Source organism: Palaemon carinicauda, chromosome 42 (assembly GCF_036898095.1).
Source record: "Palaemon carinicauda isolate YSFRI2023 chromosome 42, ASM3689809v2, whole genome shotgun sequence".
NCBI lineage: Eukaryota > Metazoa > Arthropoda > Malacostraca > Decapoda > Palaemonidae > Palaemon > Palaemon carinicauda.
In genome coordinates this window covers 8,989,027-9,012,639 of record NC_090766.1, presented here as the reverse complement: position 1 = coordinate 9,012,639, position 23,613 = coordinate 8,989,027, and the positions used below count along the sequence as shown (strand labels likewise).

The 23,613-nt window shown below is 35.9% G+C and overlaps 1 protein-coding gene across 3 annotated transcripts; it reads left to right on the top strand.

The window, feature by feature from the left end:
• The first annotated feature begins 413 nt into the window (after positions 1-413).
• LOC137632934 (serine/arginine-rich splicing factor 6-like) lies at positions 414-23,613 on the top strand. 3 transcript variants are annotated; one of them, XM_068365036.1, is made up of 9 exons: positions 414-530; positions 8,896-9,034; positions 9,313-9,383; positions 12,117-12,218; positions 16,606-16,675; positions 19,786-19,859; positions 20,211-20,378; positions 20,823-20,999; positions 22,482-23,613. In XM_068365036.1, the coding sequence occupies exons 2-9, from the start codon at positions 8,909-8,911 to the stop codon at positions 22,798-22,800; spliced, it is 1,107 nt and encodes a 368-aa protein (XP_068221137.1). In that variant the 5' UTR covers positions 414-530; positions 8,896-8,908; the 3' UTR covers positions 22,801-23,613. The 3 variants fall into 3 exon arrangements, with proteins under 3 accessions (XP_068221137.1, XP_068221136.1, XP_068221135.1); XM_068365035.1 differs by having other exon boundaries at positions 16,570-16,675; positions 19,786-19,850; XM_068365034.1 differs by having other exon boundaries at positions 16,570-16,675.

Genomic DNA, 23,613 nt, shown 5'->3' with positions numbered 1-23,613 from the left:
CGCTGAACCATTTCACTTCGTCAATGTCAGAAAAAGGTTCCAAGAGTTGATTATTTTATGAATAATTTCCACCTATTAAAAGTTTATTTTCTATTATATGGTTATGAATTAAGAGTATTTTAAATAATTATACATTTTAATGTGTAATAAAGATTGTATATATCATTAAAAGTCTAAATAAAATGTTATATTTTGATATGGCATTACATACAGCTAGTTGAGAAAAAGATTCCAAGAGTTGAATATTTTATGAATAATTTCCACCTATTAAAAGTTTATTTTCTATTCTATGGTTATGAATTAAGAGTATTTTGAATAATTATACATTTTGATGTGTAATAAAGGTTGTATATATCATTAAAAGTCTAAATAAAATGTTATATTTTCATATGGCATCATCAGTTAGTTCCAAAAGTCGCCGCCAGAGGTTAGCACGTGGACATTCCTTTTCGAGTGAGACCGAAGCTGTTCAGCAAAACTGTGTATTTACATATTTTAAATAAACTACTTTTTAGTCCCCGAATGACATCGTGAGTATGTATATTAGTTAAACCGAAAGTTCTGTGTATTGTGTTTCTTGTGTAAGTTATTTTACTGTGTTTTATTGTGTCTATAACGGCGATAATGCGGTTATTGTGTTATGATTCATCGAGAGGTTGGGGCGCCATTTTGAATATTGTGTTGTACGACAAGGCCGCATTGGTAAAAAATGTATATTTACGTCTAAAATGATATTTCTTAAGGAAATTATATGATCTATGCTTTATTCCGGTTACATATGATAAGTTTTTAGCGTAATTACCGTGTTGTTTTAGCTTAAAATACCAAACATCGATTTTGGCGAAGTCTGCTCGTAGACCGACCTTAAAGGACGGCTTACGATGCCTTCTGGTAAAATTATAGAATCGTACAGTACCAACTTTTTATGTTAAATAACTAATATTCAATGTGTTTTGTGGCGTTTTTGACGTTTATGATAAAGTTTAGTCGGTAAAATAGCTTTTTAATGTCTTTCCTCGTTGAATTTTTTCCCTATTTGAGCCCTTTGGCTTATAGCATCTTGCTTTTCCTATTAGGGTTATAGGAAATTAACTTCGATATATCGTAATTTGTGATTTTTGTACGTTTATAATGATGTTTTGTGGCAGCAAAATTATTTATTTTTCCTCATTGGACTGTTTTTCCCTGTTTGAGACCTTTGGCTTACAGCATCTTGCTTTTCCAAGTAGGGTTACAGGAGATTAACTACTAAATTACGTATTTTATGGTGTTTTGTACGATTATGATAATGTTTTGTGGTGGTAAAATGCTTTTTTAATTTGTGTATCCTCGCTGGGCTGTTTTTCCCCGATGGAGCCCTTGGGTTTATAGCATCTTGCTTGTCCTATTAGGGTTATAGTTAGCTTGCAATAATGATCGTAATTATATTAACGTTAAGTAGCGTCATTTATAATGTTTTACTAAACACCTTAAAATGTATTGTACCAGTCTGATTGTGTGGTATTCAAATGAACTGTCTTTAAACTGTTGTTTAAGCCAGTTACATTTGAGTAAAGGGTTTTAGGTACTGTAAGCGAAACTGCAATATGCTAAACAGGATTTTTTGTTTTAATTAGAATCCGGGTATTTGTTTAAAAGACCACGCTCTTCATATACAGCCAAATTATGTAGACATTGTTTTCCTTATATTACTGTTTCATAATTTAAAACAATTCGCGGGGTGAATGTAGTTTTTAGGGACAGGGCGATATCTTTCTTAATACCCGCCAAATCGTTTTTCATTATGGGGAAAATGTTCTTTACTACGATCCAATATACCATATGTTATTTTATTTTGAATATCATAATTTATCTTTACCGCGGCAATATTTTCTAAGTTCAGCACCGTCCGAACGCAAGTCACGGGTAGCTCCTGCATAGTTTCCAACTTTCCTGGTAGGTAGAGCCCGTGTCATCCCAGTCTAAGAACCGTTCGATTTTACAATTTAATACTGTCCCATCAATCTACATTTTTACCCCTTTTGTTAAGTTTGTAGTTTTTTGGGACATAATTTATAGTGACATTTGATACTATGATAATTATCATGAATTGTTAGGTTAGGGAAAGGGCGTTACAATGCATCGTCCGCTGAAGCCACGGCCAAGTTACTCGATCGTAAAATATCCCCCAGGCATTGTTTCCTGCCTGACTATAATAACACCCATCTGTCGGCGCTCTGTTCGCCGATCAGCTGGTGGCGCATGCTTGAACAGTTATCGATGTTCGGACTTATGTTTTCACTAATCCCAACAATCTTCATGTTTAACCCCTTGTTAAGATTGTTAGTTCGTTGGGACACGTCCTGAAATTATGCCGATCACTAACTTGTTATATATACAACCAAAGGTTAGGTTAGCCAACATCTACTTAAGGTGTTTCGGTAGATAAAGCCTGTGTCAAACAAACCACTCGAACTAACCCTTCATTTCCGTGCGCTTGTAGGCCTACTTTTGCTGGCCGCGTGATTTCAAAATTTTAACTCCCCCCCCCTCGACCCGAGATTGACCTACACACGAGGTCTACCCAATGATAAACGCCGTAATGGACAGACATGTTCCGTATAGTTTCTCTTTGAGCGATGGTGTTTAGTTTATTACTCATATAGATCAGCTTGATGCTTTGAAGACAATAAGGTTTTTAGACCTACGGGACTTAAGTTACCCCGTAATTTTTTAAATTTTTTATTTGGAAAAGGGCTCTTGGGTGACTTTAGGGGTCCCTGCGATGGCTTAAGAATCTGAGGATTTAGACTTCCGCAACTATAGATATTAAGGTAATCCTGAGTAACTTTTATATTATTACAATGTGGTAAAGATATAATTTGGTGCTGCCCATAGGTTTTTTTTTGTGTAGGATCGAGATTTACGAAGAGGGTCCGGGGCCTTGCCCCCGGCTAGGGGTTGTGACCTGGGAACTACTAGGTTCGGTTAGGTTGGGTTTGTGGAGTTTGTATGTTAGCGACAGTGGTTGAGAGTCGCAGGGGGCTGTTAGGTCACGAGGAACGTAAGGACACGTCTTGTAGGTCAGGTTAGGAGGGGAATTTTGGGTTAGTTGTCCATTTTTCTCGGACGTTTCCGACGTTCTTGCGCAGTGGTCCTAGTATGTAGGTTGTTGGGACAAGCATTAACAAATTTAGTGAATTTAATATTATTTCATTCTGTGATCATTCCCTTGAATAAGAGCCGATTTTGTACATTTTTTACTCTATTTTCGGCTGGTCCGAGGCCTGTCCCCATAAACTATAGAGGCTCCGTTTCCTCACTAAACGACCTGAAACATAGTCAACCAAACAGAAGTTTGTGATGCCAGCGTACATTTGATATATATTAAAGATATATATATTGTATTAAAAATGAAATAATTACTCTAATGTCCATAAAATATACAATTCACGGATCGATTGAATTAAGAAGCTATTCACATAAAATATACAATTCACGGATCGATTGAATTAAGAAGCTATTCACAGATGTCTTAACACTGATTAGTCGCCATCTTCGCGCCGCGTGGGTAAAGAAAGATCATCTCCGACCCTTCTCTCATTACCCTGTTTGAATTTTTTGAAATATCGGATTCTGATTGGATAAAAAAAAAGTCCTCGGCAATTTCCCAGGTCAAGTGGGTCCGCTTGGGTTGTTTAAATTGCTGTGACTGCCGATTAGTTTAGTGTTCTGCCGCTGTTGAATTGATCAGAACGTCATCTGCAGGAAATTCTTGGAACTATGGCAGTAAGAAATTGCGTGGCAGAGTATAGTGCTCATTTGCCTTTTAAATTTCACAACAAATTAGGTGGTTTTCAAAATGTCATAACATTCTGAACGGTGTTTAGTCTATACAAGTTTCTGGTAAAGTTGAAAATAAGGTGGCTGTTATCATACATGCATCCCCAATTCGCAAATGGGGGTTCTTGGCTAATTACTCCATTTTAATTTAGTACATATTTTTGTTTATTCGGTATATCAAATATACGATGGCATCACAAACTTCTGTTTTGTCGACTATGTTGACAATGTCAGTTCCAGGTCGTTTAGTGAGGAAACCAGGCTAGTTGTTTTCTAAATAATCCTATAGTTTTTTTTTTTTTTCCTCTCCTTATGACAAATAGTTTTTGAATTATGGAAAAGTAATAGAGGAAAACAATAGCTTTGCATAATTTGGCAGTATATGAAGAGCGTGGTCTTGTAAACAAATACCTGCCATTTTTACTTGCTTGCAATGATTAAAAGTCCAAGCTTAGCCTGTTGGTTATATTTTTAAGATCCGGTCAGTATTTCAATTATGTTATTGCCTAGGGTAGAAATGTTTCTCGGGGATATTCATTATAGTCAAAAGTAATATTTCATACATTTTGGCAGTAAGGTATTTTCAATGATTAGTAGTCCAATCTTAACCTTTTAATTATGTTGTTAACCCTTTAACCCCCAGGCTATTTGGAATTATCCAACCCTTAACCCTCAGGGGGTTATTTTTTTCCCAGCACATTTTGCAGTATATTTTTTTTTAATTGCTCTAACAGCCTTAATTTTTGTCATAGAGAGTTCGGGTTGGTCTCATTCTCTTGGAAAATGGCCAAATTTTTTCAAAAAATTATCAAAAATATGAAAAAAAAAAATTTTATAGCATTTTTTTTGCAAGGACGTACCGGTACGTCCATTTGGGTAAAGGGATGGGTTTTGTGAAACGTACCAGTACGTCCTTTTGGGGGAAAAAGGGTTAACAACCAGCTAAACAATATTATTTTGAGCAATATTAATCATGATATGGTAGGGCACACATGTCTCTTTGATGTACAATGGGAAATTGAAAATAAGCCCATGTCCAACATTCAAACATACGAGAATACACATTACAATTTGTCCCTCTTCCATTTATACAGTATATCGGTGGTATGTATGCAGTCAATATTTCAAGCATTTCAACAATATTACAATGTTAGGTTAGACATTTTTAGGGGTCACCTTGATCGTATTTTGGATTTGTATGCATATGAGGCATACCCGATCGAACTCGATTCAAGTCCTTGTGTTATGAGCCTTTATTCCTAAACCATTGGTAAATTGTGTTTAAAGTTGTATAAGTTATTTAATCATGCCTTCACATTGGAATGATATTGATATAGTTTAGGTTTGACCCATTGCGGTTATGTTGTTGGAGCCGAAACTAAGAATGGTAACCCAGGCCAGACAGCGGTTTGGTTCGAAAAATATAAGACCCCCTTGGGTTGTAAATTTTGACCAGCCAATTTTAACTGTACGCTTTGGGTTGTTTTGTTAGGTCAGACACGCTGAACATTGTTGTTGGTTTTAATAGGCCGATGCCTCCACCAATTGCATGCCAAAGGTTTTCCCAGTTCATGGCTTTTGGGCTCAAATAATAGGAACCATTAACGGTTTAAGGGCCGCTCATGAATGGTAGAGGCAGGGGACCGTGACATTTTCTTATCAAGCAGGACAGTCCTAGAGACTGACCATATATACTTACGATTAGCTCTAAAGCCCCCTCTCTCCACCCAAGCCCTAGGACTAAGAAGGGCCAGGCAATGGCTGCTGATGACTCAGCAGATAGACATAGGCTCCCCCAAATCCCCTATCTTTAGCTCGCAAGGATGGCGAGATTGCAGCTACCAAAGAAACCTAACTAGTTTGAGCGGAACTCGATCTGCAGTCTTGCCGTTCACCAGTTAGAGACGTTATCACGTCGGCCAGCACAACCTAAATTTACACCTTAGGTCAGACCTAAGGTAGGTCTTGATTCCTTACTGTGCTTTTTTCGTACCCTTTCTTCCCCAGTCAATTTCTGTTGGCCCTCAAAACACCTTGTCAAGTGTTGTGTTTGAAGTGAAGTTCAGACTTGTCTGTATGTTCCAATTCCAAAATACGCGTGTAAAGTCTAGTTATAGGTGGGTGTTTTCGTCTTACGAAAGAATACGTGGCCTAATTTACATAAATTTCCTGGTGATAAACTTTAAGCCCCCACATTATAATGGTTAATATGTGGTTTGCTGTGCAGAATGTTACGACAATCTCATTTTCCTGTGGCTTTTGCGATATGGACGTATGTTAATGGCAAAGAAAGTTGTCTAGGGTAATAATGGCATGTTCGGATTCAAGAACACATAATTGGGTGGTTTAGTATGTGGGATGATGAGACAGTCAAGTACAAATTGTGCAATTTTTTCCCTAATATTAGTAGCCATTTATGTTTGAACTTTTTCATGGCGAACAGATGTAATTTTTGAGGCAATTACTACTCAAAATACAATATTTTGTTGGTTTATTGTGTGTACAATGATGAGACAGTCACATACAATATGCATTTTCCTGTTTTCTTTATATAAGTCATAGTTTCTATTAGAACTTAGGTATTTTGAGCAGTTTGGGTAGCGACCACCATATTTGAAACCAATGGTTTTCCACCTGTTAATAGCAGAATTATTCAAGACAATGAAGAATACACCATGTACCAGTCTTTTTTGCATCCAAAGTTATTGTGGGAGCTGTAATCTAACCTACTTACCAACCAATGGGGTACCCTTAGACTGTTAAGGGTTCTCGTTGATAAGCTTAGGGGTAATTAACATTAGTTTATTAAAAAAGTTATACAGCATTGACGAGCCAAAATGTGGAGAGCGGGGGAGAAATCGGAAGAGACCCTTAACGTGACATGCCCAAACATAAACAACCTATTCACAAACTTAGACAGCGTACCAGACAACATTCATACTCTTAATTGCCTACAAAATCTATATCACAACATTCATATATTGTTACAAGACTGCTGTATCCTTAACTTACCCAAGTCTAAGTGGCAAGTGCCAACCCGGTTTTTTGCTTCCCAACTGGCTTCACACCTGGCAAGATAACACTAAATCTTAAAACTAGCTTCATGTTATCTTTCAGACCAAGATGAACATTTTCCCTGTTTAAGTAGAATTGATTTGACAATTAATAAGAGAGTTTACGCCTGTCCTAACCAGCTAAATACAACCCTCAGAAGGAGTTGGGTGCTAAGGTCCGTCGTACCTAAAATCTTTTTACTCAGTTTCTCCCTGCTTGAACTTTCTTTAGGTGTTCTACATCAGAGGTGCAGCCAGCTACCTGTTGAACCATGTTATATATTAAAGGAATGGAAATATACTAGTCAATTAACCATTTTGTTAGGTTTTTGAATGACTTGTCTACGGTAAGGGACCCTCTGGTAATCATAGGCGAAGACTAGCATAACTAGAAGTGATTCTCTTGGGTTGGTTTAAATGAAAGCTATTGTTTAGGGTGATGTACAGCAGGTTTTAGGGGAAAATTAGAATAACATTGCAACTATGTCATTGATTATTAATAGAGGTGCCATTGCAAAGACAGTTCTTGAACGTGAATATGGTAGACAGCCTGGTACATTAAATGTTGATATGGTCAACAACAACTGCCCATATGCCATTCAGGTACATATGGGTATGCTAATGTAGAGGACCTAGCTATGTCTGGCAGCAGGGTAAGGCCCCTGATGAACAGTCTTGGCCCACTATAGGAACTTCTACTTCCTGAGTGGGACGTCATGAAGCTCCTTGGAACTCTTAAAAGCACACTGTATGAATCTTATTCGGAGGCGTCCCATTACGATCTGACAGACACTATTCCGGCTTGCAGTTGCGTCTGTGAAGGGTTGCAGAATTAATTAGTATTTCTTATGCAGTTTGTCATACATCATTTTGTCCATGCATGGGACAAATATTCTATGGATATTTATTTTTCATTGACCTATTAGTAATGGCCTACTCTAACTCTAGTTCCATCCCTATACCACAGATGTAAGGAGGTTAACAGTAATCAGGACTTTTGATCCTCAGGTTTGGTTATAGGAACTTTCTCTTAATGATACGTTTCGCATTGTTTTCGTAGACATAAAAACCACAAATCTGTATTGTTGCCTTGACTATCTCACATGCCCGTATGTCAAATTGAAGGGAGCTCTGCTTGTCCGGTGGGCAGGGCTTGCACGCCATCTGGCGACCAATTACGTTTATACAGTATTGATAGAAATAACGGCTTTTTCAGCTTCGTCGATGGTATACTTATTTAAGGTCTCCCATTTGTATGGGTTAGGAAAAAATCCAAATCGCTTTAAATTTTGTGATATTTTTCTTACGGGGCACTTCAAATGTTTTCACCGACACTTAAGGGGGGAACTTATTTGTAAGCAGTGTCACAACGATAGGATATGCTTTATTATTTCTTGTTTACTTTCCCTCATTATGAGAGTCAAAAGGATAGGCACTTCAAAAACACTACATTTGTAGAAATAGTTTTTACTATTAAAAAGTGAAAAACTAAATTTTTAATCATATTGCAGGAATTATTCAATTGATAATTAACCCTTTTACCCCCTAAGGACGTACTGGTACGTTTCACAAAAGCCATCCCTTTACCCCCATGGACGTACCAGTAAGTCCTTGCAAAAAAATGCTATAAAACTTTTTTTTTCATATTTTTGATAAATTTTTGAGAAAATTCAGGCATTTTCCAAGAGAATGAGACCAACTTGACCTCTCTATGACAAAAATTAACGCTGTTAGAGCAATTTAAAAACTATATGCTGCAAAATGTGCTGGGAAAAAAATAACCCCTTGGGGGTTAAGGGTTGGAAATTTCCAAATAGCCTGGGGGTAAAAGGGTTAATTATTTAAAAAAATTTACATTTTAATAATTTTGCTTTGAACGATAGTACTCTTTATTTTTAATAATTTTCCAACACCTACCAGATGTCCTGCCATTGTGTACGATGCTGGTCTGATAGTTACATAATGTTCTCAATTGACTTATCCTAATTGTAGGTCTGAATTAATATTTGTTCTCTTACAGATAAATTGTTAATATGAAAATGGCACGCGTGTACGTGGGTGGGTTGCACTACAACTGCAGGGAGAGAGATCTCGAGCGTTTCTTCAAAAGATACGGAAGACTAAGAGATTGCTTACTCAAAAATGGATATGGCTTTGTAGTAAGTCCCTTTTATATTTTAATAATGTTTTATTCAAGGTTTTGTTATGCCTAAAACTACTGAAACATATACTGTAATATATTTTAATTTCAAATCTCTTGGGTGTGCTTTCAAGCTAACTTCATCTGATGTGTTTTGATAATGTTTTATTCAAGGTTTTGTTATGCCCAAAAGTACTTGAACATATACTGTAATATATTTTGATTTCGAATCGCTTGGGTGTGCTTTCAATCTAACTTTATCTGATGTGTTTACAAAAGTAAGTCTGTTGATTGCAGGAGTTTGAGGATGAACGAGATGCCGACGATGCTGTCTATGAAATGAATGGACGTGAGCTTCTGGGCGAGAGGTAATGTAGACACTGATTGATTTTTTTACGGTTTCAACTACATACTTTATCAAAAGAGAATCATATGGGAGTATCTTCAACATGAAGAACTAGTAGTAGTTAAGGGAAACTGGATTACATACCCATTAACTTTTGCCGACCCTTACTCTTCCACCATTGAAGTAGATAATGTGATGTAACTTTAATGTGTACTTTTAAACTTTTTATTTTTTGTAGACTGGGTAATGTTGGTTTTGTATCATGGATGATTGAAAGATTGCTCCATTTTAACAGTGTGATGGGCACCTCATTCTGAAATGATTGCTAATTATTGGTATAATTTTGTTGTTACAGATTGTTATGTCACTCTTGGAGGTTTAAAGTTCTCGTAAATATGGACTTATTTATGAGAACTAGACCTCCAAGAGTGACATAACATAATCTGGTAACAACAGAATATAATTCAGTGACAAAAGCTTAAATTTTCGGTAAATCATTCTTCCTCCGCACCTTTGTGCCCCCGTCTATTGAATCGTTAGCGAATGTATCACGGAGACTAGACCCTTGTTGGTAGAGATTTCTTAATCTTGGAGATTGACTTGTTGGATGAAGACACACTCTCTCCAAGTAGTCCTTAGTCAACTTTTTAGATAAGACCATGGGAAGTTAAACAATTTACCTTTACAAGTAATGAAAGTTAAATCACATTCCTTAAAATGTAGATAGTGGAGAATGGAGCAACAAAAAGTTTTTAATGAATAAGTGACAATTTTTCAGATTTGTTAATCCACATCAAACTTATTTTAGCCTTCTACTTTAGGTTATTCTTGCTTTGTACCCTTTTAATGGAATGCCTCCCTTACTACTAGTAATTAAAACACTTAGAGCATTCTTATCAATATACATTCAGTGTTCAATAAGTGACAGATAATGTGTTATTACTTTTATTATCACTTGCAAAGCTTCAACCCTAGTTGGAAAAACAGTATGCTATAAGCCCAAGGGCTCCAACAGGGAAAGTAGCTCAGTGAGCAAAGGAAATGAGAAAAATAAACTACGAGACATAATGAACAAAATCTAATGGATGAAAATCTCAAAATAACAAAGAAAACTTAGAATATTGTGCCCGAGTCTACCCTCGTGCATTTAAAATCTAATGGATGAAAATCTCAAAATAACAAAGAAAACTTAGAATATTGTGCCCGAGTCTACCTTCATGCATTTAAAATCCAATATTGTATTCAAGTGTTCTTTATGCTAGTCTTGTCTGGTTATTGGAACATTTTTATTTGTGAAGTTCTTGTGGTTTTTGGTTGTTTTGATAAGGATGCAAACCTCAACTCATTTTTCTTAAAAGTATATTTTCTACTTTGAGAAGGATGCAAACCTCAATTCATTTTTCTTAAAAGTTTATTTTCTACTTTGAGAAGGATGCAAACCTCAACTCATTTTTCTTAAAAGTATATTTTCTACTTTGAGAAGGATGCAAACCTCAACTCATTTTTCTTAAAAGTATATTTTCTACTTGCTTTTTATAGAATTTTGATCAATTATATTTTGAAAGTTTTTTTTTTGTATAAAGCTAGCATGTTTGGGCAAGGTTTGGAAATCTTAGTACCTAAGGTTTAAAACTTTTTCCTTTTATTACAACTGCATCACATAGACAGCAAATTTACTTTTGAGAAACACATTAGGTCTGTCTTCTTCAATTGCACAAAAAATTGGCTTATTGAGAAAGTCTTGTAAGATTTTCGGTGATCAATCTATTCTGAAGTGTTTTAATTCTTTCATTCTACCTTGTTTTGAGTATTGTTCTCCTGTCTGGTGTTCAGCTGCTGATTCTCATCTTAATTTGTTGGACAGAAACTTACGGTCTATTAAATTTCTTATTCCTGATCTAGATATTAATCTTTGGCACCATTGATCAATTAGTTCATTATGCATGCTGCATAAGATTTTTCATAACTCTGACCATCTTTTACGTTCAGATCTCCCTGGACAATTCTATCCTGTTTGTAATACTAGGCAGGCAGTTAATTCTAATAGCTAGGCCTTCTCCATCATGAGGCTCAATACTACACAGTATTCCAGAAGTTTTATTCCAGCTGTTACTAAGTAGTGGAATGATCTTCCTAATCGGGTAGTTGAATCGGTAGAACTTCATAAGTTCAGAGTTGGAGCAAATGGTTTCATGTTGGTCAGGCTGACATGAGTTTTTATTGTTTATATATGACATATCTGTTTTTCACGTTAATAGTTTATATAGGACATATCTGTTTTGATGCTGTTACTGTTTTTAGATTGATATATTGTTCATTTATTCATTTCCTTATTTCCTTTCCTCACTGGGCTATTTTTCCCTGTTGGAGCCCTTGGGCTTACAGCATCTTGCTTTTCCAACTAGGGTTGTAGCTTGGCTAGTAATAATAATAATAATAAATGTTGAAGACCTTGTGCTTTCACTAATTTATGCAAGATGAAAGTTCCCAGAAATCTAGTGTAGACAAAAACATGCTGTCGACCTGAGCTAGCACGCTGCCTGACCCCGGGGTCGCCTCGGGCATGTACCACACTGCCAGAGGTTGACCCCGTAGAAAACGAGAAGAGGGAGATAAACTATACAAAAAGCTGGTCGGTTAGGTAGAGTTAACCAGTAACTCCTAAGAAGGTAGTTCTAGGTAAGTATGTTAGGAAAAATACAAATGACTTAAAAATTTGTGATATTGTAATTAATATGCCTCCTTTTTTTTATAGGGTTACTGTAGAACATGCCAGAGGTTTGCCAAGGAGAGGTGGATATTCAGGTTATGGTGGCCGTGACCGAGAACGAGACAGACGTCCAGCTTGGCTTGAGAGGTGAGGAATGTCCAGCTTCAGAAGTTTTGGAAAGGGAGTCAATAGTGAGATCTTTCCCCAAGTGAAATTTTTGTATGTAGCCTCATATTGCATCCATGACTTCTAGTTTAAAATATATTAAAACGGCGAAGCCTGTCCTTTATAGGTAAAGCTCCGATTAACAATAGCTGGGTGAAGATAATAGGTATCCACTGTAGTTAAAGGCTTTTAACCTTTTCAATTAAATTATTGCTTGTCATAAACCTTCAATATATTCCCGTCCAGTAGAATGTTGGCAACCTAGCTTTCATCCATAAGTAAAATTATTTTGTGTCCCGTACAGTTATGTAAAATGTATTCAGTTTTACAGATGCTGTATATAAATCAACTGTCAGAACATTCAGGTGTAATATTTTTGATTGATAATCCCCCAGTGTTATCCTCCCAATTAAATCATACTCTTTTGATGGTTTAAAAAATCCACAATGCCTGACCTAGCTTAATTTTATTGTTTTTTTCTGTAACGGTTTACCTTTGCCCTTTTTTTGTTTTTGTTTTTTTGGGGGGGTTAAGGTGGCTTTTCTTATTGCAATACTTAATCAGACCATCGAGCTGAAAAACTAGACCACAACGCTTGCTGGAAGAATCGATTCTTGAATACGTGTTGGTTGTTATCCCTTTAACCCCCAGGCCATATGGAACTTTCCAACCCTTAACCCCCAGGCCTTTTTTTTTTTCAAGCATATTTTGCAATATTTTAAATTGCTCTTATCTGCCTTAATTTTCATCATAGAGAGGTCAGGTTGGTCTCATTCTTTTGGAAAATGCCTGAAGTTTCTCATAAAGTTATCATAAATATCCAAAAAAAATGTAAATAGCAGTTTTTTGCAAGGACGTACTGGTACGTCCATGGGGGTAAAGGGATGGGTTTTGTGAAACGTACCAGTACGTCCATTGGGGGTAAAAAGGTTAAGGTCATCTAGAATGCGATGCAATTTATGTATTTTCTTCAATCCTCCAGCTAATTTTTAGGACTATAGATACAGTATATAGGAATATCCAATGCCTTCTAGTATTTGCAATCCAGAAAGTCCTCAACTTAAATAAAAAAAAATGGGCCAGGGTAGGCTTTGCCTGACTCGCATTCCGTTTCATATTGCATGTGTCTTGTTCATTGCATTATATTATATAATATTGGTTCAAGTTTTTCATTATGAACGTTAGAGGCAATATCAAGTTTTTCATTATGAACGTCAGAGGCAATATCAAGTTTTTCATTATGAACGTCAGAGGCAATATCAAGTTTTTCATTATGAACGTTAAGAGGCGATATCAAGTTTTTCATTATGAACGTTAAGAGGCGATATCAAGTTTTTCATTATGAACGTTAGAGGCGATATCAAGTTTTTCATTATGAACGTTAGAGGCGATATCAAGTTTTTCATTATGAACGTTAGAGGCGATATCAAGTTTTTCATTATGAACGTTAGAGGCGATATCAAGTTTTTCATTATGAACGTTAGAGGCGATATCAAGTTTTTCATTATGAACGTTAGAGGCGATATCAAGTTTTTCATTATGAACGTTAGAGGCGATATCAAGTTTTTCATTATGAACGTTAGAGGCGATATCAAGTTTTTCATTATGAACGTTAGAGGCGATATCAAGTTTTTCATTATGAACGTTAGAGGCGATATCAAGTTTTTCATTATGAACGTTAGAGGCGATATCAAGTTTTTCATTATGAACGTTAGAGGCAATATCAAGTTTTTCATTATGAACGTTAGAGGCAATATCAAGTTTTTCATTATGAACGTTAGAGGCAATATCATGTTTTTCCTTATGAACGTTAAGAGGCAATATCAAGTTTTTCATTATGAACGTTAGAGGCAATATCAAGTTTTTCATTTATGCAATTTCTTGGAGTTTGTGATTTCAGTTGGTTTTTTCTATATCCAAGTGTTTGTCATTGGGAAAAAAAAGTACACCGATGGCTGTATTTGAAAGGAGCCTATATGCTAGAAGACCTTTCTGAAAGATTTGAGTTCTCTAACCATTAACTGCATAAGGCTCAAAGGCAGGGAAGCAATTATAAAAAAAATAGTTGTAATTATTAGGTCTTATACTTAAGCTCGTTTTGAACTACCTGTAGTTACTAGTATAAAACATTCCATTGATTGGAACGTATTCAGTAACAAAAGTTCAGATACGTCAAAAAGTATATATAAAAGCATCTATAACTCTTATGAAGATTGATAACAAATACATAAAGGTTTTCTTTTTTACCTTCAGTTCAGTGGTCTGGTTAATTGTTTCAATATATTGAATAATTGCAAATAATAAGTTTCATTATGTACATAAAGGTTAGTCGATTGTAGAAGGAAAATCGCTGGTTTTTGTGGATTTTTTCCCATCTATTTGTTATTGGTGGAAGGTATGAAAATTTGACAGTATGCTTATACCTTTTATGCCATCCTGGTTTGTAGCACGTACATTTCTCCTTTGGGTGTTGAATTGTTTGATGGTCAAATACGGGAACACGGTTCCTCATGCGATTGTTTTTACTACAGGTAGCATCAATAACTTTTAAATCTAGGTTTTTTTTAATTAGTTTTGAATTTATTACATTGTGGAGTAAGGTATGTGTTATAAAAACAATTCTTTGAAGGTTAAAAGATTTTGATTAGTTTTTATAGTTCCAATTAGATAATCGTAATGATTTAAGAATATTTCAATGTAATTCTAAGTAGTTTCTAGATAGTACAACAAACACATGTACTAGATTCATTCCAAGAGTATGTCGGGGAGATTTCATGTGGACACAATCTTTCAACATTTTCCAAAGCTGTACTGCATTCTCTCAGTGAAAAGTACTCAAATTTCATTGTTTAGTCCTAACAAATTCTTTTAGGGTACTTTTAGATATACAGGTCCTTAACTTACAAACTTAATAAGTTCCGGAAAGCTGTTTCTAAGGCAAATTTTGGCCTAGGGTGGCCGTAACCTGAATCTCATGTCTATGATTTCCCGCTACAAAAGTCTGTGCTGTCTTGGCATGCGATCTCAGTCGTGCGTTTGCTTTTGTATGCGATTTCACCTGATAGTAGCGATATCGTGCTGAGAAGCAAGAACCATTAGATTTTCTAAACAATATATTCATACATGCATATACCATATACCAAGGCACTTCCCCCAATGTTGGGGGTTAGCAGACATCAAATAAATGAAACATAAAAGGGGGCCTCTCCTCTCTACGTTCCTCCCAGCTTGAGAGGAGAGGTCCCCTTTTTTTATTTCATTTGTTTGATGTTGGCTACCCCCCAAAATTGGGGGAAGTGCCAATATATACCAGGAATAATTAAGAAATATTAACCAATCATTGATGTTAGCGTGCGAAGTTCAAGATTACCGCTTTCCAGTACATTCGGAGAGCTTGATGTTTTTATTTTTTGGAGCGAAGCAAGCGCACGGCGAAGCAAGGACCATTAGTTTTTTTTTATTGAGATCGCGTACCAAAGTAAAATAATGTCTAACGTCACACCATAAATGAGATTGCATCCCTAAACAGCACCCAAACGTCAATGAATAGTTGGGTTTCATATAAAATAGATATCAGGTTGTTACAATTGTCATTTTGCTTTCTGCATTGAATGATAGTTTTATCACAATATTTCTTTATCTTGTATCTGGATTTATGTAAGTTGGGGACCTGTAAAACATTCACAAAGATGAACCTCGGTTGGTGAAAATTAGGGTTTTTTATTTTAATGTAATGCTTGTTGCATCCCATATTTTAATTTGATTTTTGCTTCCATTCCTGTTTTGTGGATTTTCTGTTTATACCCATAAGTTGACCTGCATAATGATTTTATTTCCCCTTTTAAGAATTTATTGCTAATAGATTTCAATTCTTGGCCTGGTTACCGACTTCATCCCAGGCTCTGATTTCTATAGATACTTGTAAACTATTGGTGTAACATTGGTCGAGATCATTAATATGTTTGCAAGGCTATTTAGTATTCATGTGATTTTAAAAGTATTAGCTAAATTGAAACTAGTTCAAAACTATTAAAGTAAACTATATGTTCAATAGTTTGGGTGATTATAGTCCATACAGACCAAATTATTCTTTAACTTTTGTTCATGATTAAGTTACAAGGTACTGATTTTCTTAAAAAATGTTCTGTACAGTGAATTTTTATTTTTCATTCCATTAATATTTCTGTAACATAAAAATTTTCTCTTAAGATTATTTGTCATTATGTGTAGCAATATATTTTGTTTATTGTAAGGCTATAAAACCAAATATTTTTTTGGTTCTCAATTGTGAAATTTTAACTTTTGGTAAAACATTGTTATTCACTTGTTAAAGAGCGAAGTGGAGTAAGCCAAGTGACCTTCACCGCAGGTACGGCCCACCAACAAGGACGCCTTATCGAGTCATCGTAGAAAACCTGTCGTCTCGCATAAGCTGGCAGGTGGGTCCCAATCACTGGTCTCTGCTCCCCCCACAACTTCCTTCCACAACCATCTATCGAGGGCTCGCGGTGGTGTCTCACACGCTGTTTGGGGGACGAAGGTGGATTCGGTAGTTGTAGAGAATATGGATTTAAATTCTGCATAAAATTTTTTTGGAAAAGTGGTAATGTAGTTCTTAACAGTTAAGTTTCAGATTCTCACAGCAGGGGCAAAAGTAAAAGTAACGGTCGTTCAGAATTTACTTGGATGAGAAGCGTCTTGTGCCCGAGATTCCCCCTCTCTCCCTGCCTGGGTGCGTCAGGATCCCAAACTTAATAAGTCGGGTCAAGACTTGTCGTGCTGTGGTGAGGTAAAAAAGACATCTCTCTCTATCTCACTCTCTCAGGTATTATTGGTCTTAGCGTAGCTCTGCTCTGGACTAACTGCAATTCTTTGAAATTGTGATTGGAGATGTTTTGATTGTATTGTACTGTCAGTAGTCCTGTAATGTTCTTTTTTTTTCATCATGAATAAGTGTACTTTTGAAAGTTTATTGTTGATGTAGACTATTAAGAAAAATTGGATTTGAGAAAAAAAATCTTGGAATGTCCAAAACATGATTGAAAATTAGGTAGATACATTTTAACAATGCCTAGGGTTTCGTTTAATGAATGTTGATTGCAATGGAATTAGAATGCCTCTTAATGTTTATAAAAAAAAAAAGCCAGTGTCTAGGCTGAAGATAGAATGTTTTGAATCATCTTATCCTTTATTTTTGTGCTATTACAGTCTGGTACTGCCAATACAGGGAAGCACAAAGACAAACCGATAAGCCTTGGGCACAATTTTCCAAATTAGTTTTCCTAAACTAAGGACCCATCGACTGGAGGTATTCTGGTGGTGTAAAAAATGTAAAACAAAACTACTGTACCTGGTTGAAGGGTGGGTGTAGTGCCATGTACTGTCTGGGTTATGCTGTGTTAGGTAAGAATATTTTTTTCTACTGTTTATAAAAGAGTTGCGATATACCCTGGGGTGTATCATCTCTAGCTGGTCATAATTTTTTAGTTACTTGTCATACCAGCTTTCAAGCAAAAGTTTTAAGAAAATTACTTATAAAATTTTTTGAAATATTAATGCTATAGTATATGTTCATAAACTTAAAAAGTATGTTTGCATGTTGAATACGGTATAATGTAAGCACAGTACATTATATTTGTCATGAAGGGAAGAAAATTATCCAGCAAGGTTGAAGTGCACATTCTCAGAGTTGTAAATACTGCCTTTTGAGTCCCATTCATTTAATTACTCTAGTCCAATTTAGATTTGTATTTTCCTAATTTTTTAAGTTAGACTAAATGCTACAGGAGTTTGAAGAGCATTTTTGAAAATGGTAGATTATTATATGTATAGTCTTAATTGGAAAACCCTTTTTGGCTGTATAACTTGAGTGAAAATGTGTGTAGGCTGGTGTAAGTCAAGGTTGACCTATGAATGTGTGTACATTTTTCCTTTTTCAAGAATGAATGTGGTTAGTGTTGTGGCAAATGTTTAGTAGTATTTATACTGAAATAATTAAATTATTACTTTTCATAATTTATTACTAGAATTTATAAGCAGTAGTCTTTGAACAATAAAGGATTAGTAGAATTGATTTCACTTCAACAAGAAGAAATTTTCATGACTAATAGTTAAAGAAATAAATTGCTGATAAGTTTTTAGAGACAAAATAATCAGGATATTTTTCAGGCTTAGTCAGAAACATTTAGGTAATAAAATTCATGAAGCTCCTGTAGTTTTAAGGTTTATGCTTTTTACTCATTACCAAAAAGAGGAATAATTAGGAACATGAATGGACTCAAAATTATATATTGCTTGGATAAAATTAAAGTGTCAAGGAAAAAGGAAATGCCCTTTCTTAATGTCAGGGTGAGATTGTTAGGTTGTATATATATACATAATAACTAATGCATTTACATGATTGGTGAAATTTTAAAAAAAGGAAATATATACTTGTGGTAGAGTTATCACAGGGATTGATCTTATAAAAATTATTAAAATAGAACTAGTGTGGTGTGAGTAGGCGATGAAGTAGTAGGTTTATGAGTTACTGTGTGTGTGTGTTTGCAATGCATCATCCTGCAGCAATCTATTTTAAACTGTGCGCCTATGTTTTAAGATGGCCCCCCCCACACCCGGTGAGTGAGAAGTGAGGTGGACGGGAGAGGCCCGGGAGGTTACCCAAGAACACCCGGACGTACCCCTGCTGTCCCACAGTGTCCCAGGGGGCCGGCCCGTCCCACCCAGCTGGACCGAGGGCCTGTGACCAATATACTGCGTAGCATGAGTTACGCCCACGTTAGGGTATAACTACTTGCTGTTGACTTCATTCATAATGATTATATCATCAGTGGTTTGAGAAAGTCCCTTTCTTTGCTTTTCCTTCATTTCCTCCTTGGTTCTTATTTTGTTTTTATAAAGAATTTTTTTTATTTTCATCTTTTTGTATGAATGCTTGCAATAGTTCCGTGTTGTAGCTGAAGAAGCATCATCCTTTTCATTGTCATTTTACATTTAGCTTTCCCATTTTATAAATGCTAGGCCACATTGAATATACAGTTCAGGATAGCTAGATTTCAAATCTATCATCTTAAAACCTGGGAATAAGAGAAAGGTAGAGGTGTAAGAGAAGCATGTTGGTGATGGGGCGGTCACAGATCTCACTGTTGGAAATATAGAACAAATTTTAATTATTTTCTCTGAATTCTACATCTCATATCTTTCAGTTGGTTAGGGAGGGTGGGCATGGCAGTTCAACACATGTGCATGACTGTCTGTTGACAGACTAAATGGAAATTAGCACAGAAACATGTTTAAAAAAAAGAAAGAATGCTCAGAGAGACTTGTGTCAGAGATAGCTTAGCTAAACATCTTTGAGATATTTAATTGACTGTGACCTATCAGATTTCTCACACAAATGACAAAGCTATTATCATAGGTTCCTCATGATTAGGCATATTAATTTCAAGTCCTTTTTGGTAGTCAGCTAATTAGAGTAAATGGTTCATTTGACTTGAAAATAACTGAATGATGAGGTCCACTAATCTTCTCCTTTTTCTCAATGCTGCAGGATCTTAAGGACTACATGCGTAAAGCAGGAGAAATCACATTTGCAGACGCTCACAAACATCGTCGGTATGAAGGGTATGTTTTTTTTTCCCTCGTGGTTATTACCGGGAAATGTTTTTGAGGAATTGCTATTATTGACGTTACGGGAGGTCCTTAACTTACATTCTACTGAAAATAATGAAGATAAGATAAAGAAGTACAAAATTTCTAACCACCAGACATTAATTTTATATGAAACAAGACAATTTGTTGATGTTTTATAGCTGGGAATCATAGGCATTCGATTCATGTTAAGCTCACCTTGACCAACAATCTAAAGAGTATCTAAATTACAAACAACTTCTCAAAACCTAATACATCTGTAAGTAGAGGACCTACTGTATTACACGAATTACTTGTTTTTAACTTTTACGAAACTCCTTACAGAGTAGTTGAATTCGCAACCCGGTCAGACATGAAACGCGCCATCAGAGAGCTCGACGACACGGAGCTCAATGGACGGAGGATTCGTTTGATAGAAGATCGCCCATCGCGTTCCAGGTCCAAATCGCGCCGCAGGTCTCGCTCACGAGGCAGATCGTATTCTCGTTCCAGGTGCCGTGGAAACTTCTTTTTTTTTTTTTTTTTTTTTTTTTTTAAGACGATAACTTGAAATTTTTGAAGAATATGTTTTTCTTGAATTTGTAATAAATGTAATTTTGTTTTCAGATTGAGGTCTAGTTAACTTTATTTTTATTCAATAGCTTGAAGTTTATGAGAATTTGATTTTTAATTCAATTTGAAATTAACTTTTTCAGATCAACGTAATTTTGCGATCAGTCAGTAGCTTGAAATTTATAAGATTTTTATGTATTTATTCATAATGTACTTAATTTTCACACAATTTTTCTCCAGTTTAAAATTTTAAGAATTTTATATATATCTTGAATTCGTAAAAAATGTAATTTTTGAGGTCAAGGTCTAGTTAACAGTATTTTTTCTTCAGTCGATCGCTAGAAATTTTGTTTTAATTTTTAATAAACTTAATTTCTTTTTCAGATCAAGGTCACGTTCAAGGAGTAGGTCTCGTTCACGAGGCTCTCGCAGAACCCGGTCACACTCCAGGTCAAGGAGTAGGTCCAGGTCCAGAGATTCAAGGTCTAGAAGCAGGTCAAAATCAAGATCAAGGTCAAGATCCAAGTCCAAGTCAAGATCTAGGTCAAGGTCCAAGTCGAGGTATGCATTGTCGCATTTGTTAACCCTTTTACCCCCAAAGGACGTACCGGTACGTTTCACAAAACTCGTCCCCTTACCCCATTGGACGTACCGGTACGTTCCTGCAAAAAATGCTATTTAATTTTTTTTTTTCCATATTTTTGATAATTTTTTGAGGAACTTCAGGCATTTTCCAAGAGAATGAGACCAACTTGACCTCTCTATGACGAAAATTAAGGTTGATAGAGCAATTTAGAAAATATATACTGCAATGGTGTGAAGAAAGCTCTGGGTGATAGGAGGATAGATGTGAGAGAGGCAAGAGGGCGTGCTAGAAATAGGAATGAATGGCGAGCGATTGTGACGCAGTTCCTGTAGGCCCTGCTGCTTCCTCCGATGCTTTAGATGACCGCGGAGGTAGCAGCAGTAGGGGATTCAGCATTATGAAGCTTCATCTGTGGTGGATAATGTGGGAGGGTGGGCTGTGGCACCCTAGCAGTACCAGCTGAACTCTGTTGAGTCCCTTGTTAGGCTGGGAGGAACGTAGAGAGTAGAGGTCCCCTTTTTTGTTTTTGTTCCATTTGTTGATGTCGGCTACCCCCAAAAATGGCGGGAAGTGCCTTGGTATATGTTTGTATGTATGAACTTTTGATCCAATATCCGAGGTATACGATTTCAGCTAGGTTATGTTTTTATCTCGATATAAGTCAAGGACCTTTGAGTTTAAAGTTATTTACTATTTGAATGGTTGTCCTTGGTGGGGCATCTTACCGGTCACAATTTTTATAACTAAATTTATAAGAAATAATTGTTATGGCACGATCTTTAAGCATCTTACCGGGTACATTTTTTATAACTAAATTGATAAGAAATAATTGTTATGGAGGCACGATCTTTAGTTTATTTGCTTGAATAGTTCCCGCGTCCTAAGACACTACAAGTGGTAAGACGAACCCCATGATTAGGAAAGTAGTTTTGGGGAAAGAAGAAATAAAGGATTTTATAACCTACCATAACAGTAATTTCTTGTCTGCTTTCAAGTTTGATTTTTCGTGTCTAAATTTTCAGATTTTGGGTGTATAATGAAATGTTAGGTTAATATGAATTGGCTGTACACGTTTCTTTTTGTTTCTTTTTTACATTATGAAAACCACTAAACTAGTTGTAGTTGCCACCACATAGCGTAACATCCAATGTTTTGAAGTGTTTGTTTACATGTAAGCAACGTTGCCAAATGTTCCTGATAGAATTCCGGTGATATTTCCTAAATTATTGTATGTACACATTTTCATACAAAATTTATTGATTAAATAATTATTGTAGGCTTATATTTTAGGTTTGGTGATTGGTAGTGCTTTCCTAGAGTATTTAAGTGTTGGTTGTCAAAATCCCTTTATACAACTTGATCTTAATGATAAGTTGTAAGGTGATTTCTGGAGGCATTTTACGAGAAATGCGGCAAGTGGTTAATATCCTTTAGTAATTCTACTCTTTGTCTTTCAGCGATGCCAAGAGGTCAAGGTCGAGGTCACACGACAGGGATAGTCGCTCGAGGTCAAGGTCTCGCGAACCATCCAAAGAACCAGAGGATAAACCCAAAGAGGAAAATGATAGACACAGCCGTTCTAGAAGTAGATCACGGTCTAGAAGTCCCTATGAAAAAGACGAAGACGCTCACATGCGTTCGAGGTCACCATCACCCCAGAGAGAGAGCCGTTCTCGTTCCAGATCCAGATCCCGAAGGTCTAGGTCCCGGTCGCACTCGCGTTCCCGATCACGAACACCGCAGGAGAATGGCCACGACGGGACCGAAGAAGATTAGATTAAGAAGTGAAGGTCTTTTGTAGGAATATTTTTTTTGGGTGACTTTTTTTTTTTTCGTTTTTTTTTTACTGTCTGCACAGTAGTCAAGTGAAAGTGGCAGATAAAACCTAGATGAATTACGGATTCTGTTGTTTTCTTTACGTATAGAAAGTCGTGGAGCAAGATTTTATTTTATTTTATTTCCAAATAAAGCAGATATTACAACAACTTGTATTGACATGATTAGGATAAAGGACCCCAGTTGTATGCTTGAACATTCGAGGTTGTCATAGGCATTTTCTAATTGTCACTTGTTTAGCGAATAGTTGCATAATGTTGCGTATCCCCTTTATAACATGGTGCGGTAGAGATCTTTCTCGCCACCATTCAAAACCCGTTCCCTAAGTTTTTTTTTTTATACTTGATTTTTCTTTTATACACATTTCTTACTTTTGTGTTTGGATAAAAGTACAAAGTAATACCCTGCTTTAAAAATGAATATGTTGACTGAAACGCTTGGTCTTGGGATAAAATTGTGGAATCATGATTATATATATTTCTATACTTTGTATCACTCTGATGCCACAATTCCACCTTTTTAGTTATATCATGTACTTTAGTTGTTGTATGTACTTTATATAATATATATATGGATACCACTTACTGCATTTTTACCAGTAAGCGGACTAGTAATTTCTCCCTGTGAGTGTTAAAAAAGTTCTTGTTCTCTTTGAGGGGATTACATTACAACCAGGAGTTTCACTTTCAAATATTTAGCAAATTAAAAAGATTCTGTATGCCATTGTGGAAAAAAATAAAAAGGTTAGCTGTA